Source organism: Anolis sagrei, chromosome X, assembly GCF_037176765.1.
Source record: "Anolis sagrei isolate rAnoSag1 chromosome X, rAnoSag1.mat, whole genome shotgun sequence".
Taxonomy (NCBI): domain Eukaryota; kingdom Metazoa; phylum Chordata; class Lepidosauria; order Squamata; family Dactyloidae; genus Anolis; species Anolis sagrei.
The window spans coordinates 2071730-2093483 of NC_090034.1; the positions used below are offsets into that span (position 1 = coordinate 2071730).

A 21754-nucleotide genomic window follows, 5' to 3' on the forward strand; every position below is an offset into this window, starting at 1 on the left:
AGCAAATACAAAATGTGTGAGTTTGGTAGTTGATTAAACGTCCTTTGAGAAGTATCTGGCCACTTGGAGTGCCTCTGGTGTTGCCGCAAGAAGGTCTTCCATTGTGCATGTGGCAGGGCTCAGGTTGCATTGCAGCAGGTGGTCAGTGGTTTGCTCTTCTCCACACTCGCATGTCGAGGATTCCACTTTGTGGCCCCATTTCTTAAGGTTGGCTCTGCATCTCGTGGTGCCAGAGCGCAGTCTGTTCAGCGCCTTCCAAGTCGCCCAGTCCTCTGTGTGCCCAGGGGGGAGTCTCTCATTTGGTATCAGCCATTGATTGAGGTTCTGGGTTTGAGCCTGCCACTTTTGGACTCTCGCTTGCTGAGGTGTTCCAGCGAGTATCTCTGTAGATCTTAGAAAACTATGTCTTGATTTAAGTTGTTGACATGCTGGCTGATATCCAAACAGGGGATGAGCTGGAGATGTCTCTGCCTTGGTCCTTTCACTATTGGCTGCAACTTCCCGGCGGATGTCAGGTGGTGCAATACCGGCTAAGCAGTGTGATTTCTCCAGTGGTGTCAGGCGCAGACACCCTGTGATAATGTGGCATATCTCATGAAGAGCCACATCCACTGTTTTTGCGTGGTGAGATGTGTTCCACACTGGGCATGCATACTCAGCAGCAGAGTAGCACAGCGCAAGGGTAGATGTCTTCACTGTATCTGGTTGTGATCCCCAGGTTCTTCTCTTGAAGAAGAGAAGCCTGAGAGGAGATATGATAGCCATGTATCAATATGTGAGAGGAAGTCACAGGGAGGAGGGAGCAAGCTTCCTTTCTGCTGCCCTGGAGACTAGGATGCAATGGAAAAATGGCTTCAAACTACAAGAAAGGAGATTCCACCTGAACATGAGGAAGAACTTCCTGACTGTGAGAGCCGTTCAGCAGTGGAACTCTCTGCCCCGGAGTGTGGAGGAGGCTCCTTCTTTGGAAGCTTTTAAACAGAAGCTGGATGGCCATCTGTCGGGGGTGATTTGAATGCAATATTCCTGCTTCTTGGCAGAATGGGGTTGGACTGGAGGATGGCCCAGGAAGTCTCTTCCAACTCTAGGATTCTAGGATTCTTGGGTTTGCACGCATGCACTGTGTTCTGTTTTTCCTTTTTAAAATTTAAAGGTCTTATTGTTTTTTGGGAGGAACTTTTTGAGTGAAGGGCACAGATTGCTTTGAATGGTGTCTTGTGTCCAAATTTGATGTCAGTTCGCCCCCAACAGTTTTTGAGTTCTGTTAATCCCACAAACGAACATTACATTTTTATTTATATAGAAGATAGATAGATAGATAGATAGATAGATAGATATAGATAGATAGATAGATAGATAGATAGATAGATAGATAGATAGGAAGAGAGAGAGATAGGAAGAGAGAGAGAGAGAGAGAGAGAGATAGATAGATAGGAAGATAGATAGATAGATAGGAAGATAGATAGGAAGATAGATAGGAAGATAGATAGGAAGATAGATAGGAAGATAGATAGGAAGATAGATAGGAAGATAGGAAGATAGATAGATAGGAAGATAGATAGATAGATAGGAAGATAGATAGATAGATAGGAAGATAGATAGATAGATAGATAGATAGGAAGATAGATAGATAGATAGGAAGAGAGATAGATAGGAAGATAGATAGATAGGAAGATAGATAGATAGGAAGATAGATAGATAGATAGATAGATAGATAGATAGATAGATAGATAGATAGATAGATAGGAAGATAGATAGGAAGATAGATAGGAAGATAGATAGGAAGATAGATAGGAAGATAGATAGGAAGATAGATAGATAGATAGATAGATAGATAGATAGATAGATAGATAGATAGATAGATAGATAGAATATGATCTCTACCCAATTCCTTCTTTTCTCTCTCTTCCTTTCTTGCCCTGATTCTGAGCCGTGCCTCCAGAAAACCAGGGCATTGCCTACCCAACAATGAAACAACCTTTTGATATCTTGAGTTACCTGATCCTTTACGAGAGTAGAGCTCAAAACATTCCCGTCCTCAGAATCAAGAGATGCCTTGTATTTTGACCTTCTCAGCCAACTTTTGCAGAAAACGGCAAAAGGGTGGAAAGGGTTGGGAGCTTAGGAATGTAACAAGAGCCCTGTTGAAGTGGAACAAAATCCATCTCCTCGAGTGTCCCCTTGACCAGCCAGAGGCTTCCAGCAAACTCAAAAGGAAGCTTTGAAAGCAAGTGCTCTCTCTCTCCTGCCATTTTGCCCCTGTCACTGAGAGTGAATAGAGGCACTCCAACCAAGTCTCAGTTTCAGGATTGGAAAAGATGCTTGTCTATTTTTTTTAGTGAAAAGCATTTTATATGGATTATGAATCAGCTGTTTTTTACCTGTAATAAGCAGTAAGAGCACCCAAAGCTTCAGAGAGCTTCTGTTCAATCATTGCAAGGCTCCCTGGTTGAGCGGTGATGGCTTGATCATCAACATAGATGACACTCTCTGTCCCTTCTGGCAGTGGCTGGCCATTTGGGTCAATGTTAGCATTGATGGTGCAACCTCCAATAGGCAGTAAGGGCACCCAAAGCTTCAGAGAGCTTCTGTTCAACCATTTCTAAGCTCCCTGCTTGGGCGGTGATGGCACAATCATCAGTGTAGGTGAAACTCTCTGTCCCTTCTGGCAGTGGCTGGTCATTTGGGAAAATGTTGGACATGGATGGAGCAAGCACGCTCCCCTGAGGCAGGCCGTTCTTCTGTTTCCGCCATCTGCTTCTCTGGCCCTGGAACTCAACAAAAAAGCTCCTGTTTTGTAGCAGGTTTCCTATGAGGCGGGTGAGGTGGTCGTCCTTTGTGATATTATATGTTTTTCTCAGGAGGAGGATCCCTCCCTCTTCCCAATGTAATTCCTGGTCTTCCTTCCCTTCTAGAATACGGAAGTCGACTTACCTGCGCCTCCAGCTCCTGGCCAAGGAAGAGTACAAGCTGAGCCACCTGATGGAAGAGTCTTTGCTGAAGGACAAAATTGCTCCCATTTTGTACCAGTTGCACCTGGAAGCCATGGACCGGAGGCTTCGGATAGTCCTCAAGGCCGTCCAGGACTGTATAGAAAAGGACGGCCAGAGCAACGTGGTGGAAAACGACGTTGTCTCCGACACGGACACGATTACGACCAAGAGGTAGTGAAATCGCGAGACAGTCCCGGCTTCCTTTTATTCGCTCTCTCCAAGAAGAAGAAGAAGAAGAAGAAGGAAACCAAGAAGAGAAGAAAACATCCCACACACAAGAAACAGTCTTGCGAAGGACTGTGCGTATGCCACGTTGTGAATTCAGTGAATTCAGAAATTGCAATCATCATCGTTCTCCAAGTAGTTTAAGGTGTAGACTCTTGAGAAGAATATCGGCTGCGGACAAGCAGCTCGTGTCACCGGCGGGATGGACGGACGGACGGTGGTGGCTCTCGGTGACTTTCGGTGGAGGCGACCGTCCTGCTTCCCTTCGTCTCTAACTTATTTCTTCCCTTGGCCCATCGAAGGCATTGGATGACCCTTCATGGGAGGTGGAGCTTCTGGTAAGCCCTGCCTGCCTCGTGGTTGTGCATTCCTCACCACGTTCTGCAGAACCGTGGGTGTGTTTGCACGCACGCAGAGGGAGGAAGCGCTCGCTTACGAGCCATACTGGATAAGGCTTGCGGGGGGAAATTAAGGGAGATAACGGCACGGCGAGCAGGATTATCTCTCTGTGCGCAAAGCAAGAAGGAACTCGTGGTGGTCGCTCTCCAAGTCCCTAAAGAGGATGGGAATGGTCTCTGGGTGGACGTGACGCTCGCCTGCCGGCAAAACGGCTCCTCTCCTTTTCTCCTTTTGTTTGTACAGAAAGCAGATCTTTATTTAATATTTTGTATTTATATAGAGGGAATGGTTGTGGACTTTTCCAAAAAATAATGCAAACCTACCTACCAAATTTTATTTGAGAGAGAGGAATCAGGTTAGCGTTCATTGCTCGCAAGGTAAATAAAGGCTGGCATTGAGCTAAAGCACACTGGTCAGAGCAGGCATGGTCCAACTTGGGTCCTCCTTCGAGGTGTTTTGGACTTCAGCTCCCACAATTCCTGGCCTCAGGCCCTTTCCTTAGTTGCCCAGACTAGTCTGAAGAAATCTGGATACCGAGTCCTATATATTAAGATCGAAATCTGGATACTAAGTCCTATATATTGGGATCGAAATATGGATATTGAGTTGTACATATTAGGGCCAAAATCTGCATATTGAGTCCTGTATATTAGGATTGAAATCTGGATATTGAGTCCTATGTATTGGGATCGAAATCTCGATACTGAATCCTATATATTGGGATCGAAATCTGGATACTGAGTCCTATATATTGGGATCGAAATCTGGATACTGAGTCCTGTATATTAGGATTGAAATCTGGATATTGAGTTCTATGTATTGGGATCGAAATCTCGATACTGAATCCTATATATTGGGGTTGAAATCTGGATACTGAGTCCTATATATTGGGATCAGAATCTGGGTATTGAGTCCTATATGTTAAGATTGAAATCTGGATACTGAGTCCTATATATTGGGATCAAAATCTGGATACTGAGTCCTATATATTGGGATCGAAATCTGAATGTTGCGTCCTATATATTGGGATCAAAATCTGGGTATTGAGTCCTATATATTAAGATTGAAATCTGGATACTAACTCCTATATATTGGGATTGAAATCTGGAGATTGAGTCGTGTATATTAAGATCAATATCTGGATACTGAGTCCTATATATTAAGATCGAAATCTGGATACTAACTCCTATATATTGGGATCGAAATATACATATTGAGTTGTACATATTGGACTAGTCTGAAGATGTCCCCACCAACTCTCTGAGGACAATTGAGTCATAGATTCATACTAGGCATGTGCAATTCATGGTTCTAAATGGTTCTAAAGTACTTACGAAACTAAAGTTCTGGTGGTGAAAACTAGGGGGTGCTGATGCTTTGCTTCTACAGTGTTGCTAAAGTTCTGGTGGTGAAAATTTCAGAACTCTAACACAACTTTCAAAATTTCATAATAAATGGCAGTTCCTAATAGGTTCTGTCACAAAAATCACCAATAATGAAATAATAATGAAATTTTGAAAGTTTTGTTAGAGTTCTGAAATTTTCACCACCAGAACTTTAGCAACACTGTAGAAGCAAAGCACCAGCGCCCCCTAGTTTTCACAACCAGAAGTTTAGTTTTGTAAGTCCTTCAGAACCATTTAGAACCATGGATTGCACAAGCCTAGTAGTTACAATACCATAAATCACCCAAAGAGTCATGGCACCTGGAGCTTGCCCCTTTCCACATTCAGAGAATCCTTGAGTTTAGGCTCAGGTCCAACCCTTGCTCCATAGAAGATCTCCAGCTTATAGGTAGATAGTTGCCCAGACTAGTTCGAAGATGTCCCCACCAACTCTCTGAGGACAATTGAGTCATAGATTCATACAATCATAGAATCCTTGAGTTGGAAGGGGCCTGAGGCCAGGAATGGTGGGAGTGTAAGTCTTTTCAGCACCAACTGTGTTGCCAGGGATCAATCTCCTCTGAAAGAACATATCAAGATGCACAAGGGCTGAAGATATGATTCAGAATACAAGAGTCTCCCACGACTGCCTGTCTATATAGACCTAGTAGCTACAATATCATAAACCACCCAGGAGTCATGGCACCTGGAGTTTGCCCCTTTCCACATTCATAGAATCCTTGAGTTTAGGTTCTGTGTGTTTATACTACAAGAGAAAGGCCTCATGTCAACACAACATTCTGCAAATGGACAAAGAACACCAGGAGAGCCCTGTGGTTTCATAGCCAGTGGAGCACTTGACAAGGCCATCACCTAAGAAAGAAATGTAGATTCACAACATCCTAATATTATGACACCTAGAACCATTGAGCTGGAAGGAGCCCCATGGACCATCAGTTCCAACCCTTGCCCCATAGAAGATTTCCAGCTAGTGGAGCACATAGCCAGTGGAGCACTTGACAAGGTCATAACCTAAGAAAGAAAGGAGTCTAGAGTGTCTACATCAGTGGTTCTCAACCTGGGGACCCCAGATGTTTTTGGCCTACAACTCCCAGAAATCCCAGCCAGTTTACCAGCTGTTCGGATTTCTGGGAGTTGAAGGCTAAAAACATCTGGGGACCCCAGGTTGAGAACCACTGGTCTACATGAGTACAAACTTAAATGTAGACTCCCAGCATCCTAATACTATGACACATAGAACCATTGAGCTGGAAGCAGCCTCATGGACCATCAGTTCCAACCCTTGCTCCATAGAAGATTTCCAACTAGTGGAGGACATAGCCAGTGGAGCACTTGACAAGGTCATAACCCAAGGAAGAAAGGAGTATAAAGTGTCTACATGAGTACAAACTTAAATGTAGACTCTCAGCATCCTAATACTATGACACATAGAACCATCAAGCTGGAAGGAGTCCCATGGACCATGAGGTCCAACCCTTCCTCCATAGAAGATTTCCAGCTATAGATAGTTGCCTAGTTTTGAAGATGTTCCCACCAACTTTCTGTGGACAATTGAGTCATAGAATCATACAATCCTAGAATCCTAGAGTTGGAAGAGATCTGGTGGGCCATCCAGTCCAACCCCTCATCATGTCTCCTATCAGTGTTCTCTTCTGAAGGCTAAACATGCCCAGCTCTTGAAGCTGCTCCTCATAGGGGTTCTCCAGACCCTTGATCAATTGAGTTGTGCTCTTCTGGACACATTCTAGTTTAGAGTCAACATCTCCCTTCAGTGATGGTGCCCAGAATTGGACACAGTGTTCCAGATGTGGTCTAACCAAGGCAGAATAGAGGAGAATCAAATCTGGGAAGCAGGGTGAGCTCTTACTGTTAGGCCCAGATTCTGCCAACCTAGTAGTTTGAAAACATGCAAATGTGACTAGATCAATAGGTACCACTCCGGTGGGAAGGTACTGGCTCTCCATGTGGTTATGCCACTGGTCACATGACCTTGGAGGTGTCTGCGGACAACGCCAGCTCTTCAGCTTAGAAATGGAGATGAGCACCAACCCCCAGAGTCAGACCCAACTGGACTTAATGTTGAGGGGAATTCCTTTACCTTTACCTTATTGTTCAGAATACATGAGTCTCCCACTACTGCCCATCTACATAGGCCTATCTACAATATCATAAATCACTCAAGAGTCCTGGCACCTGGAGGTTGCCCCTTTGCCAGAGTCCACCATCCTTCCACCTCGGGACAATTGACTTTTATGGCTGGTTCATATGTCCTGTCTTCCCTTTTGGCCCATGGCCATGTGCTGTGAGCCACAATGGCTAATAATTGGATAGTTGGGTGGCATAAGAAAGAGATCATGACACGGAGCTGAAGTCCAAAACACCTAGAAGGCCAGCTGAAGTTTGCCCATGCCTGGTTAAGAGTTATCTTGGGAGAATTCTGCTTTAACATCCTGGTCTGGAATTCAAGAGTGGACTTGCATCTTTGTCTGTGGACTTCCATGTGCGGAACATAGAACCGAGCAGTTGGGCAATGTCTATATTTATCTAGGGATGCTGCAATGTATGAATATGCCTTTCCACAATGGTGGATCCGCATTTGAGCCAGTGCTTAGTGGGCAAAACGGTTGCACCAGATGTGCCCCAAAGCATGTGTAGGCATAAGATGGAAAGGACTGGGAGTCTAAAGGGAGCATCTAATTTACATTAGAAGTACAGCTCAATGTGCCAAAGGGCTCCAATGTACGAGGGTGGGTCATAATGCAGGATCCGCATTTGCGCCAGTGCTCAATAGGCACAACAGTTGCATTTGGGGTTCCTCAAAGCATGTGTAGGCACAAGTTGGAAAGGACTGGGGGTCCACAAAGAGCATCCAGTGCACATTAGAAGTACAGCTCAATGTGCTAAAGGGCTCCAATGTGCTAGGGTGGGTCTCAAAGGTGGGTCCGCATTTGCGCCAGTGCTCAGTGGGCACAACAGTTGCACCTGGGGTTCCTCAGAGCACTGTAGGCACAAGATGGAAAGGGCTGGGGGTCCAAAAGGAGCATCCAGTGCACATTAGAAGTACTGCTCAATGTGCCAAAGGGCTCCAATGTGCTAGGGTGAGTCTCAAAGGTGGATCCGCATTTGCGCCAGTGCTCAGTGGGCACAACAGTTGCATCTGGGGTTCCTCAAAGCATGTGTAGGCACAAGATGGAAAGGACTGGGGGTCCAAATGGAGCATCCAATGCACATTAGAAGTACAGCTCAATGCCAAAGGGCTCCAATGTGCTAGGGTGGGTCTCAAAGGTGGGTCCGCATTTGCGCCAGTGCTCAGTGGGCACAACAGTTGCACCTGGGGTTCCTCAGAGCACTGTAGGCACAAGATGGAAAGGGCTGGGGGTCCAAAAGGAGCATCCAGTGCACATTAGAAGTACTGCTCAATGTGCCAAAGGGCTCCAATGTGCTAGGGTGAGTCTCAAAGGTGGATCCGCATTTGCGCCAGTGCTCAGTGGGCACAACAGTTGCATCTGGGGTTCCTCAAAGCATGTGTAGGCACAAGATGGAAAGGACTGGGGGTCCAAATGGAGCATCCAATGCACATTAGAAGTACAGCTCAATGCCAAAGGGCTCCAATGTGCTAGGGTGGGTCTCAAAGGTGGATCCGCATTTGCGCCAGTGCTCAGTGGGCACAACAGTTGCATCTGGGGTTCCTCAAAGCACGTGTAGGCACAAGTTGGAAAGGACTAGGGGTCCAAAAGGAGCATCCAATGCACATTAGAAGTACAGCTCAATGTTCTATTGGGTCTCAAAGGTGGATCCACATTTGCACCAGTGCTCAGTGGGCACAACAGTTGCATCTGGTGTTCCCCAAAGCGCGTGTAGGCATAAGATGGAAAAGACTGGGAGTCCAAAAGGAGCAGCCAACGCACATTAGAAGTACAGCTCAATGTGCCAAAGGGCTCCAATGTGCTAGGGTGGGTCACAAAGGTGGATCCGCATTTGCGCCAGTGCTCAGTGGGCACAACAGTTGCATCTGGGGTTCCTCAAAGCATGTGTAGGCACAAGATGGAAAGGGCTGGTGGTCCAAAAGGAGCATCCAATGCACATTAGAAGTACAGCTCAATGTGCCAAAGGACTCCAGTGTGCTAGAGTGGGTCACAACAATTGCATCTGGTGTTCCTCAAAGCACGTGTAGGCACAAGATGGAAAGGACTGGGGTTCCAAATGGAGCATCCAATGCACATTAGGAGTACAGTTCAATGTGCCAAAGGACTCCAGTGTGCTAGAGTGGGTCACAACGGTTGCATCTGGGGTTCCTCAAAGCACGTGTAGGCACAAGATGGAAAGGACTAGGAGTCCACAAGGAGCATCCAATGCACATTAGAAGTACAGTTCAATGTTCCAAAGGGCTCCAATGTGTTAGGGTGGATCATAAAGGTGGATCCACATTTGCACCAGTGCTCAGTGGGCACAACGGTTGCATCTGGGGTTCCTCAGAGCACGTGTAGGCACAAGATGGAAAGGACTGGGAGTCCAAAAGGAGCATCCAATGCACATTAGAAGTACAGCTCAATGTACCAAAGGACTCCAATGTGCTAGGGTGGGTCACATTTGCGCCAGTACTCAGTGGGCACAACAGTTGCATCTGGTGTTCCCCAAAGCGCGTGTAGGCATAAGATGGAAAAGACTGGGAGTCCAAAAGGAGCAGCCAACGCACATTAGAAGTACAGCTCAATGTGCCAAAGGACTCCAGTGTGCTAGAGTGGGTCACAACGGTTGCATCTGGGGTTCCTCAAAGCACGTGTAGGCACAAAATGGAAAGGACTGGGAGTCCAAGAGGCGCGTCCAATGCACATTAGAAGTACAGTTCAATGTGCCAAAGGGCTCCAATGTGCTAGGGTGAGTCTCAAAGGTGGATCCGCATTTGTGCCAGTGCTCAGTGGGCACAACAGTTGCATCTGGGGTTCCTCAGAGCACGTGTAGGCAAGGATGGAAAGGACTGGGAGTCCAAAAGGAGCATCCAATGCACATTAGAAGTACAGTTCAATGTGCCAAAGGGCTCCAATGTGCTAGGGTGGGTCACAAAGGTGGATCCACATTTGTGCCAGTGCTCAGTGGGCACAATGGTTGCATCTGGGGTTCCTCAAAGTATGTGTAGGCACAAAATGGAAAGGACTGGGAGTCCAAGAGGTGCGTCCAATGCACATTAGGAGTACAGTTCAATGTGCCAAAGGGCTCCAATGTGCTAGGGTGGGTCACAGTGGGTCACCTGGCCCTCTGTTTAAAAAGTTTGATGACCCTTGTTCTAGAACATGGCCATACAGCCCGAAAAACCTACAACAAGACCAGAGTTTCATTCACAACGATCCACATTATGTACAAGATTTCGGCCTTGGATTGGAGTGCAAGCCAATGAGTTTAGGATGGAGCAGAAGTCTATTTTCCATCGATGTTTTGAAACTGTATAATTTTATATTGAACGGTAACACCTGTTTTTTCTTCATGTGCGCATCCACCGTTTCTTGCGTTGACCTTCCTTCCAGTTCTTTCGTTAGTGGTCCTTTCTTTCCATCGTTTCCTTCCCAGTTTCCCTTCTCGCTCACCTCCTCACCGTGTCAAGGATGAAACCATCTCCACACTGGTTTCCTAATCCAAAAGGAAAAGGAAAACACACTTCCCAACCACAGTACGGCCAGGCAAAGTTACAACGATATAGTCAGAGGGGGGGAGAAAAAGAAAAAGTAAAGATAATCAAGAGTTTGGTAATTTGCGCATTGACAGGAATACTTGAATGTGATTTTACAAAGTGATGTTGCAAAACAAAATGACAAATTGTACTCTTTACCCATCCGGAAGCAGCAGCGGTTCTCTTCCTCGGCTGTCGTAGCGGCGCGGCTGCTTTCCCGACTTTTGCTTTTGATAGTTTTCATGTAAATAGAGACATATACCAGTTTTGAAAAAAAAAATGAGGGTTAAAAAAAAATACACAAAAAACTGCTTTCAGCAGCAATAGATTTACTTTTGCAGCATTTTCTTTTTTTTGGTGGATTTGTTTGCAATGTGGTCCCAGTGCAATAAAGATATTGGCAAATGTGTAGCCAGAAAGTCTATGTGATTGTTTTCCTTTATAGAATCATAGAATCATAGAATCCAAGAGTTGGAAGAGACCTCCTGGGCCATCATCCAGTCCAACCCCATTCTGCCAAGAAGCAGGAATATTGCATTCAAATCACCCCTGACAGATGGCCATCCAGCCTCTGCTTAAAAGCTTCCAAAGTAGGAGCCTCCACCACACTCCGGGGCAGAGAGTTCCACTGCTGAACGGCTCTCACATAGAATCCAAGAGTTGGAAGAGACCTCCTGGGCCATCATCCAGTCCAACCCCATTCTGCCAAGAAGCAGGAATATTGCATTCAAATCACCCCTGACAGATGGCCATCCAGCCTCTGTTTCAAAGCTTCCAAAGAAGGAGCCTCCACCACACTCTGGGGCAGAGAGTTCCACTGCTGAACGGCTCTCACATAGAATCCTAGAGTTGGAAGAGACCTCCTGGGCCATCATCCAGTCCAACCCCATTCTGCCAAGAAGCAGGAAGATTGCATTCAAATCACCCCTGACAGATGGCCATCTGTTTCAAAGCTTCCAAAGAAGGAGCCTCCACCACACTCCGGGGCAGAGAGTTCCACTGCTGAACGGCTCTCACAGTCAGGAAGTTCTTCCTCTTGTTCAGGTGGAATCTCCTCTCTTGTCGTTTGAAGCCATTGTTCCGCGTCCTAGTCTCCAAGGAAGCAGAAAACAAGCTTGCTCCCTCCTCCTCCTCCCTGTGGCTTCCTCTCACATATTTATACATGGCTATCATATCTCCTCTCAGCCTTCTCTTCTTCAGGCTAAACATGCCCAGTTCCCTAAGCCGCTCCTCATAGGGCTTGTTCTCCAGACCCTTGATCATTTTAGTCGCCCTCCTCTGGACACATTCCAGCTTCTCAATCTCTCTCTTGAATTGTGGTGCCCAGAATTGGACACAATATTCCAGGTGTGGTCTAACCAGAGCAGAATAGAGGGGTAGCATTACTTCCCTAGATCTAGACACTATGCTCCTATTAATCAGGCTAAACATGCCCAGCTCCTTAAGCCGCTCCTCATAGGGCTTGTTCTCCAGACCCTTGATCATTTTAGTCGCCCTCCTCTGGACACATTCCAGCTTGTCAATATCTCTCTTGAATTGTGGTGCCCAGAATTGGACACAATATTCCAGATGTGGTCTAACCAAAGAGGGGGAAACTTATGGACGCGGGTGGAAACTTAAATTTGCTCAAGACGTGGAGAATCCATCAACTTTTCTTTGCAGCAGTGGTAATAATAATATGATACACTTTATTTATATTCTGCTTTATCTCTCCCCCCCCCCCCCCAAGGGACTCAATCTACATTGTTCTGTCACACTCTGGGCCTGTAAATAATTGCCTTTAAATAGGACGTGTGACCTTTGCCCAGCGGGAAGCCAGGGGGCCCAAAGAGAAGTTCTCAGAGGTTTTCCACCACAAATAGTCTTTAGATCAGTGTTTCTCAACCTGGGGGCCGGGACCCCTGAGGGGAACACAAGGGGGTGTCAGAGGGGTCATGAAAGACCATCAGAAAACATAGTATTTTCTGTTGGTCATGGAGGTTCTGTGTGCCAAATTTGGCCCAATTCAACCATTGGTAGGGTTCAGAATACTCTTTGATTGTAGGTGAACTATAAATCCCAGCAACTACAACTCCCAAATGCCAAGGTCTCTTTTCCCCAAACTCCATCAGTGTTCACATTTGGACATATTGAGAATTCGTGCCAAGTTTGGTCCAGAATCCATTATTGTTTGAATTCACAGTGCTCTCTTGATGTAGGTGAACTACAACTCCAAAACTCAAGGTCAATGTTCACCAAACCCTTCCAGTATTTTCTGTTCGTCATGGGAGAACTATGTGCCATGTTTGGTTCAATTCCATTGTTGGTGGGGCTCAGAATGCTCTTTGGTTGTAGGTGAACTATAAATCCCAGCAACTACAACTCCCACGGGACAAAATCAATACCCTCCCCGATCCCACCAGTATACAAATTTGGGTGTGTTGGATATTTGTGCCAAATTTGGTCCAGTGAATGAAAATACATCCTGCATATCAGATATTGACATTACGATTCATAACAGTAGCAAAATTACAGTTATGAAGTAGCAACGAAAATAATTTTATGGTTGGGGGTCACCACAACATGAGGAACTGTCTTAAGGGGTCGTGGGATTAGGAAGGTTGAGAACCACTGCTTTAGATGGCTTGTGAAGTATAACAAAGTTTTTTATTAGTGAACAATCAAACAGAAACTTCTCTTGTCTTCAATAAAGCTAAACAAATGCTTCCAGGCTTTATGCAACTGGTGGCTTCCTAATCTTGCCCATGAAGGACAGGCAACTGCCTTCAATAACTTCTTCTTTACTTTAAAGGAAAATCCCCTTTTTAACTTCTCCCAGGCTGACTGTAATCTAACTCTTACTGATGTGGGCTCCGCTACCGGGTCGAACTGCGTCTTGAAGCGCCGAGTGGACCTACCAGTAAAGGTTTAGATATTCTCCAGCTGGAGTTCTTGTCAGGGTTAGACTCTTCAGTCTCGGCACAGCAAGCGTGAGGTTTCAAAATAAACAAACTCAGGCAGCATTCTTCTTAAAGTTTCAAAGTAGCTTTACTTAAAGCGTCTATACACAAAGGACTACATCATGGAACTGAAAAGATGGCGACGAATAAAAGCATAGCAAAAAGACACAGCAAACAAGAGATCCGCCCTTCCGTGTTATCTATGTTCTTGGCTGGTACACTCCCTAGTTTTTCTCAGGGCAAAGGAATGTTGTGTTATCACAGTTTCACTGTCTGGCCTGTAACTTTGTAACAATAACATATGTGAGCTGAACAATAAATGAACATGACTGAATCCATCTTTAAGAAGCAAAACTGATACATTATAATACTAATGCAAACACATTGAAAAACATACATATGAAATAACTACAACTATTCTGACAGTTCTTTGGTCTTTAGGGCTGTTTCCCTGGAAATCTTTGGAGACTCTTAAGACTGTTTTTCCCCGGAAAGTCTTAAGGGTTGAAGCTTTTGTACAGGGGAAGCTTGCACATGTCCTGTACATTAGCTTTCCTTGCTGATACTAACTAAAAAATTGCTCCCTTCCCTTCCCAATTGCCCTGAGGAAGGGGCGGAACCAAAACTCAATGATGATGGACAGGTGGCTTGCCCTATGACTGCAACCAAAGAAAGCCACCCCCCTGCAGAAGCCCTGAAACCCTGGTCTGCAAGAAAACACTCAAAACAAAGCAAATAGAGCCGGATCTCCTAGTACAGCCGCACCAGCACATACATATAGGGCAAACATGGCATCGTGCAAGAATTTAGGGTTCTTTGCCAGGAGGCAGAGACTAATCAGACTCATCAAAGAGTTTGTTACCCTGGCGAGACAGAGAGAAGCACCCAATCCCTGATTTTTCCCAATAAAAGTCTCACCAAGTTGAAGGAAGAAGTGCCACTGACGTTTATTAGTGATTCAGCTGAAAAGGATGCAGAGCAACAATCATTCGCCAAGCAGAGCATGAAAAGTTACACAATAAATGCCATTTTTATAGAAAATACAGAGTTGTGAGTTTCAAATCTTCCGCCTCCTGCCGGTCTTGAAGGTGATTGGTTGGCGTGCAAACAGCTGGGAGGAGGCTCGCCCGCTTCCCAAGCGCCTGGGCCAATCACAGAGCAGTTGTGGCGCGCCAGAACCAATGGGAAGACTCCTGCCACCTCGGTGTTTCAGCGAATCAGGAGGGAGGGAGGCGGGATGATGGAATACAATGCATTTTTGAATGGATTACGGCTCAGTAAATGTCCAAAAGCTTAACGAGTTCCAAAAGGACCTGCCAGTCAAGCTGGCCTATTGTTTTGTGAGTGGTGGCAATAAACATCTTGCAGCATAACCCGGGTTTTTCCTTAACTGCAAGACAGGGGAACAATGGGGGGCAAACTTGAGTAGATGTTATCAATAGGAAGGCTTGTGTGTAAAGAGGACCGGAGGGGGAAAATTCCTGCTTATCTTACTGAAAAGTGATTAAATTCTGCCAAATGAATTATCTCCTGATGGTCCGCCTCCGAGGTCAGGAAATAACTCTTTTTCTATTGTCCATGCAAGAGAGGTCTTCAGTGGAGGGTTTTGGTATTAATAATAATAATAATAATAATAATAATAATAACAAACCTTTATTTATATCCCACTAATATCTCCCGAAGGACTCAGTGCAGCTTACAAGAGGCCGAGGCCCAATACATCAGTAAAACAACAGCATAACAAATACAACAATAAATAAACTCATAAAACAAGCAATAAACATTAAAACAATAGCAATAAACATTAGACAATAATACCATGACACATTTAAAACTAAGGCCGGGCCAAATGTAATGATTAAAATTTTAAAATGCTGAACATGACAGGTGAGATGGATAGGTTTTTGGAGATAAGTGCGGTGTGCAGACAATCTTAAATCTCTAGTAAAGTGCAATTGGGACATGATGCTTGGAGTTTCCTATTCTGGGAAGGCACACTGGAACAACCACGTCTTCAAGCTCTTCCTAAAGACTGCCAATGTTGGGGCTTGTCTGATATCGTTGGGGAGAGAGCTCCAGAGTCAGGGGGCCACTACGGAGAAGGCCCTGTCCCTCGTCCCCACCAATCGTGCTTGTGATACAGGTGGGATTGTGAGCAGGGCCTCTCCAGATGATCGAAGAGATCGTGTGGGTTCATATACGGAGATGCGGTCACGCAGGTAGGCGGGTCCCAAACCGTTTAGGGCTTTGTAGGTGAGCACCTGCACCTTGAATTGGGACCGGAAAATGAACAGCAGCCAATGGAGCTCCTTAAACAGAAGGGTTGACCTCTCTCCGTAAGGAGCACCAGTTAATGACCTGGCCACTGCCTGTTGGACCACTTGGAATTTCCGGGCCGTTTTCAAGGGCAGCCCCACGTAGAGCGCATTACAGTAGTCCAATCTGGAGGTGACTTCACTAATTGCTTTGTCCCTTGGGGCTGGGTGACTTCATCAGCTTTATTAAGGCAAGGGAATGGGCAAAGGGTCAGAAACATAAGGGGAATATATAGAAATATTGCGATCATGCACAAGGAAATCATATCTAGGCATCCCTTCCCTCCCTCCCTTCCTCCAACAGAGTGATTGATAAAAGCCTTTATCACGGCATAGTATGAATTCATAGTTCAGTTTTAGGAAAATTCATGGGTGAAAACAAGTTCATGAAGGAAAGAGGAGTCCAAAATGTGGCAGAAAGTCCAAAGATCGTACAAAAAAAAAGGAGTCTGATGATTTCCACTGAGCCAAAACATGAAGCCCTGCAGCGCTGAGGTCAAATCTTGTCCCTTGTCCTTGGAAAACTATAAGTTACTATCTCTTATTGGGAGGGGGGGCATGTTCGACTTCAAACATTCCATGCCTTTTAAACCGTGAACAAGGAGTTCTCCGACAACCCGAAACAACTCCGATGATCTATTTGCTGCAGACGCTATACGGGTGGTCGTGAAAGATTCCCTGGCCACCTGTATAGCCACGGAGTATGCCTTAAGAGAGGCTTTAGCCCGTGCTTGGTCAGACACGTCCCGAGATCTCCTCCACTTGCACTCTAGCCCCCTTCTCATGTGCTTCATCACAGCCAGCTCCCCAGTAAACCAGGGAGACGGCCTGTCACGACGCAACGAGATGGGGCGTTCAGGAGCGAATCATATCTATTGCCCTGGACATCTCCCTATTGTAGAGATCCACCAAGGCGTCGATAGAATCGCCAGGCTCCATGGCAGGAAGAACCCCAAGATTCCTCAGGAATCCATCCGGATCCATCAGTCTCCTGGGGCGGACCATCTTAATCTGTCCTCCACCCCTGCGAAGGTTGAGGGTCACAGAAAGTCTAAAACTGATCAGATAGTGATCAGACCATGACACCGGAAGGATGTTTTGTTCTTCCACTCTGATCATTCCACTGTCCGCCACAAAAACTAGGTCGAGTGTATGTCCTGCCTGATGGGTGGGTCCAGATATGATTTGTGACAGTCCTATGGTCATCATGGCGGCCATAAAGTCCTGAGCTGCGCCGGACAAGGAGGTCTCAGCATGAATGTTAAAATCTCCCAGCACCACCAAGCATTGGGAAGCCAGGGCCGAATTGGAGACCATCTCTGCTAGCTCAGTCAGGGAAACTGCTGGGTCGCGGGGTGGGCGATACACCAGCAGAAACCCCACACTGTCACGGTTCCCCACCTTCAGGTGGACACACTCAAACCCAGGTGCTTGCGGAACAGCGCATCTGACCACAGCGATGGATTGCCAAAAGACTACTGTGGCTGTGGCTTCCCCTCACATATTTATACATGGCTATCATATCTCCTCTCAGCCTTCTCTTGGACATCTCAGCCACAGGGAGGAGGGAGCAAGCTTGTTTACTGCTTCCTTGGAGACTAGGACGCAATGGAACAATGGCTTCAAACTACAAGAAAGGAGATTCCATTGGAACATGAGGAAGAACTTCCTAACTCTGTGAGCCGTTCAGCAGTGGAACTCTCTGCCCCAGTGTGGTGGAGGCTCCTTCTTTGGAGGCTTTTAAACAGAGGCTGGATGGCCATCTGTCAGGGGTGCTTTGAATGCAATATTCTTGCTTCTTGGCAGAATGGGGTTGGACTGGATGGCCCAGGAGGTCTCTTCCAACTCTAGGATTCTAGGATTCTATGAGTCACCCACTTCCTCTGGGCACATTCCAGCTAAGAGTCAACATCTCCCTTCAATTGTGGTGGCCAGAATAGGACACAGTGGGATTACAGGTGACATGGTCTGACAAGGCAGAATAGAAGAGAACATGGGGAGCAGGACTTCCCTAGATCTAGGCACTATACTTGATGGGAATGGCTGTCCTACCTCCCCAGAAGACATTCGGTTGATTCCCTCTGCTAAGCTCAGGATCCATGCGAAGCTATAGGGCTGGAAGCTCCTCCAGAGAGAACATCACCTTAGATGTTCCCTGGCAAACATCCTTCCTTGCTAAGTGCGTTGCGTGCCTCACTGGCTGGGAGGCTGAACACCTTGACACGCCTGTGTGACAACCAGATTAGCCCGGGAAGATTCGGTAGGTCTGAAGGGTTGTCGCTGTCGATTAGATCAGTAATCCAGGAGCTGGCCAAGATTAACATGACAGAGCGAAATGTCCTTTTTGGAAGTGCTGCGCTCACCCTCCCAAAGCAAGGAAGAGCACTTCGGAGCTGTGGCTTTTCAAAGGGGTTTCACTAATAAGAAGAGATATCTTCCAGAGCATCACTTTTCCCACTCTAAGAACAGAATTAGAATTATGGAGGTCTGCAGACCTTTGATCATAGGTTGCCCACCACACGGTAGTTTTGCCTAGCCCACATCTGTCAGAAGGTCATGGGGGACCTTCTCGAAGGCCTTCCTGAAATCCAGGTACGCTGTGCCACAGCCCGGCATGACTTTTTAGAGCTCATAACCTTTTAGGGGAACCATAAATCTCCATAGCCTTTTGGAAGGGTGAATGTATCCCTTAGGAAGATATCAGAGATCATAGAATCCTAGAGTTGGAAGAGACCTCCTGGGCCATCATCCAGTCCAACCCCATTCTGCCAAGAAGCAGGAATATTGCATTCAAATCACCCCTGACAGATGGCCATCCAGCCTCTGCTAAAAAGCTTCCAAAGAAGGAGCCTCCACCACACTCCCTCCGGGGCAGAGAGTTCCACTGCTGAACAGCTCTCACAGTCAGGAAGTTCTTCCTCATGTTCAGATGGAATCTCCTCTCTTGTAGTTTGAAGCCCTTGTTCCCTTGCGTCCTAGAATCATAGAATCATAGAATCAAAGAGTTGGAAGAGACCTCGTGGGCCATCCAGTCCAACCCCATTCTGCCAAGAAGCAGGAATATTGCAGTCAAATCACCCCTGACAGATGGCCATCCAGCCTCTGCTTAAAAGCTTCCAAAGAAGGAGCCTCCACCACACTCCAGGGAAGGCAGAGAGTTCCACTGCTGAACGGCTCTCACAGTCAGGAAGTTCTTCCTCATGTTCAGATGGAATCTCCTCTCTTGTAGTTTGAAGCCATTCTTCCATTGCGTCCTAGTCTCCAGGGAAGCAGAAAGGAAGCTTGCTCCCTCCTCCTCCCTGTGGCTTCCTCTCACATATTTATACATGGCCCTCATCATGTCTCCTCTCAGCCTTCTCTTCTTCAGGCTAAACATGCCCAGCTCCTTTAGCCGCTCCTCATAGGGCTTGTTCTCCAGACCTTTTATCATTTTAGTCGCTCTCCTCTGGACACATTCCAGCTTGTCAATATCTCTCTTGAATTGTGGTGCCCAGAACTGGACACAATATTCCAGATGTGGTCTAACCAAAACAGAATAGAGGGGTAGCATGACTTCCCTTGATGGTGAGGTGACTTGAGAGCAAGTCCTTAAAGAAAAGGTTAAAGGAGTTGAAATAGCTTTGGCTTGCGGGAGAAATGTTTTAGAAATGATACAAGATGTAAACAATGTTTGCATTTCTTTTCCTCTTTGATGAGAAAGGTGACCATGACACAGCTCCATGAAAAATGGCCAACTAACTGCCGGGAGGTATTGCAGTCCTCCCTCACCCCCAGATTTCTTGTGAAGGAGAAGAAGCAGACATATCTTGTTGTCTGAGGGAAAGAAACACAGCAACTTCCTGAAGATCAGGCAAGTCCCCCTGAAAAGGTTGTCAATATGAGGTTGCAGCCAAGGTCTCAGGAAGCCCATGGCTGAAGAACGGCCATGAATAAATACAGCTTGGGATCAGGATGTGGTTGAACATCTCTACCAACATCAGGCAGATGAGGACACCAGCTCTGTCCCAAGAAGAACATGATTCCTGGCACTTGGTCTCAATTGATTTGCAGCTTCTAGATTACCTAACAACTAAAGATAACGCCTTGATTTCTGGCATGGGATTATGGTTTTCCAGCCTTGGATGGCACAAGACCTGTTCTTTATCTTGCTAGCATTGACTTCCTGACAATGTTTACTCCTGATACTAATACTTGGCTCAGAGATAGCTGTCTTCTGTTTCCACTTGTAGTTACAAAAAGCTTGGTCTCTCGCTGAACACTGAGAAAACCGAACTGCTCTTCCAGGAAAAGGCACCAGCCAATCCCTCTGCAATATCAGAAAAAACAGGTCAGTGGTGTAATCTAAACAATGTTGACCATTTGCACTTCTTGGGCAGCCACCTCTCCACGAAAGTCAACATCAGCACTGAAATACAACACTGCCTGAGCTCTGCAAGTGCAGCATTTTTCTGAATGAAGCAGAGAGTGTTTGAGGACCAGGACATCCGTAGGGAGACCAAGGGACTTGTTTATAAAACTACTGTCCTCGCAACCCTGTTATTCGCCTGCAAAATGTGGACCATCTGGACCAATTCTGGGCACCACAATTCAAGAGAGATATTGACAAGCTGGAATGTGTCCAGAGGAGGGCGACTAAAATGATCCAGGGTCTGGAGAACAAGCCCTATGAGGAGCGGCTTAGGGAACTGGGCATGTTTAGCCTGAAGAAGAGAAGGCTGAGAGGAGATATGATGAGGGCCATGTATAAATATGTGAGAGGAAGCCACAGGGAGGAGGGAACAGATCAAGGGTCTGGAGAACAAGCCCTATGAGGAGCGGCTTAGGGAACTGGGCATGTTTAGCCTGAAGAAGAGAAGGCTGATTATACATGATAGCCATGTATAAATATGTGAGAGGAAGCCACAGGGAGGAGGAGGGAACAAGCTTGCTTTCTGCTTCCCTGGAGACTAGGACGCAATGGAACAATGGCTTCAAACTACAAGAGAGGAGATTCCATCTGAACATTAGGAAGAACTTCCTGACTGTGAGAGCCGTTCAGCAGTGGAACTCTCTGCTCCGGAGTGTGGTGGAGGCTCCTTCTTTGGAAGCTTTTAAGCAGAGGCTGGATGGCCATTTGTCAGGGGTGATTTGAATGCAATATTCCTGCTTCTTGGCAGAATGGGGTTGGACTGGATGATGGCCCATGAGGTCTCTTCCAACTCTTTGATTCTAGGATTCTATGATTCTATGATCTACAGATGTTGCCTCCAGAAAATCCTGCAAATCTCTTGGGAAACAAGGTGGGCAAATGTCAGCTTTCTGGAAGAAGAAGTACAGACTGCCAGCATTGAAGTCATGATCCTCCTCCATCAACTCCCCTGGACTCAGGCACGTAGCCAGGATTTTGTTTTGTGGGGGGGGGGGGGGGGTGAGTATGGTTTGCGGGGGGGGGGGGGGGCTGAGTCTAAGTGAAAGAGGGTCTACCCTAGCAAACCTTTTGTATCATTACCCCAATACCCCCATGCATGTGGGATATATTGAGCATGGTGATTGTGAAGATCCCTTACCTTGCCAGCTGGGGGGTGGCAGGGCCTAAGAAGAGACAGGCTAGGTAGTTTCAGCTTGGTAGGCCTGGCAGAGAGCTGCAGGAGCCATCTTAGTTTAGGGAAGACTCCAGTTTAGTGAGGGGGAGTGGCCTAGGCCTGAGCCAGCCCAGCAACAGCCAGGATTGGTTTGGAAAAGGGGGGCGGAGTTAGCCAGTTGGAGGGAAAGAGAGAGGCTTATTTTGACAGTTCAGTTCAGTTCTGGGTGATGTTAGAGTAGGATGAGAGTT

At 46.4% G+C, this 21754-nt stretch overlaps 1 protein-coding gene across 1 annotated transcript in view; it reads left to right on the top strand.

The window, feature by feature from the left end:
• Positions 1 to 4966, top strand: part of LOC137097899 (extracellular serine/threonine protein kinase FAM20C-like) — a 143451-nt gene extending 138485 nt beyond the window's left edge. Inside the window, exon 10 of the mRNA XM_067473297.1 lies at positions 2916 to 4966. Coding sequence (XP_067329398.1) covers positions 2916 to 3168 — 253 coding nt within the window. The 3' untranslated portion in view covers positions 3169 to 4966. The remainder of the gene's footprint in view (positions 1 to 2915) is intronic.
• The last annotated feature ends 16788 nt before the right edge of the window (positions 4967 to 21754 follow it).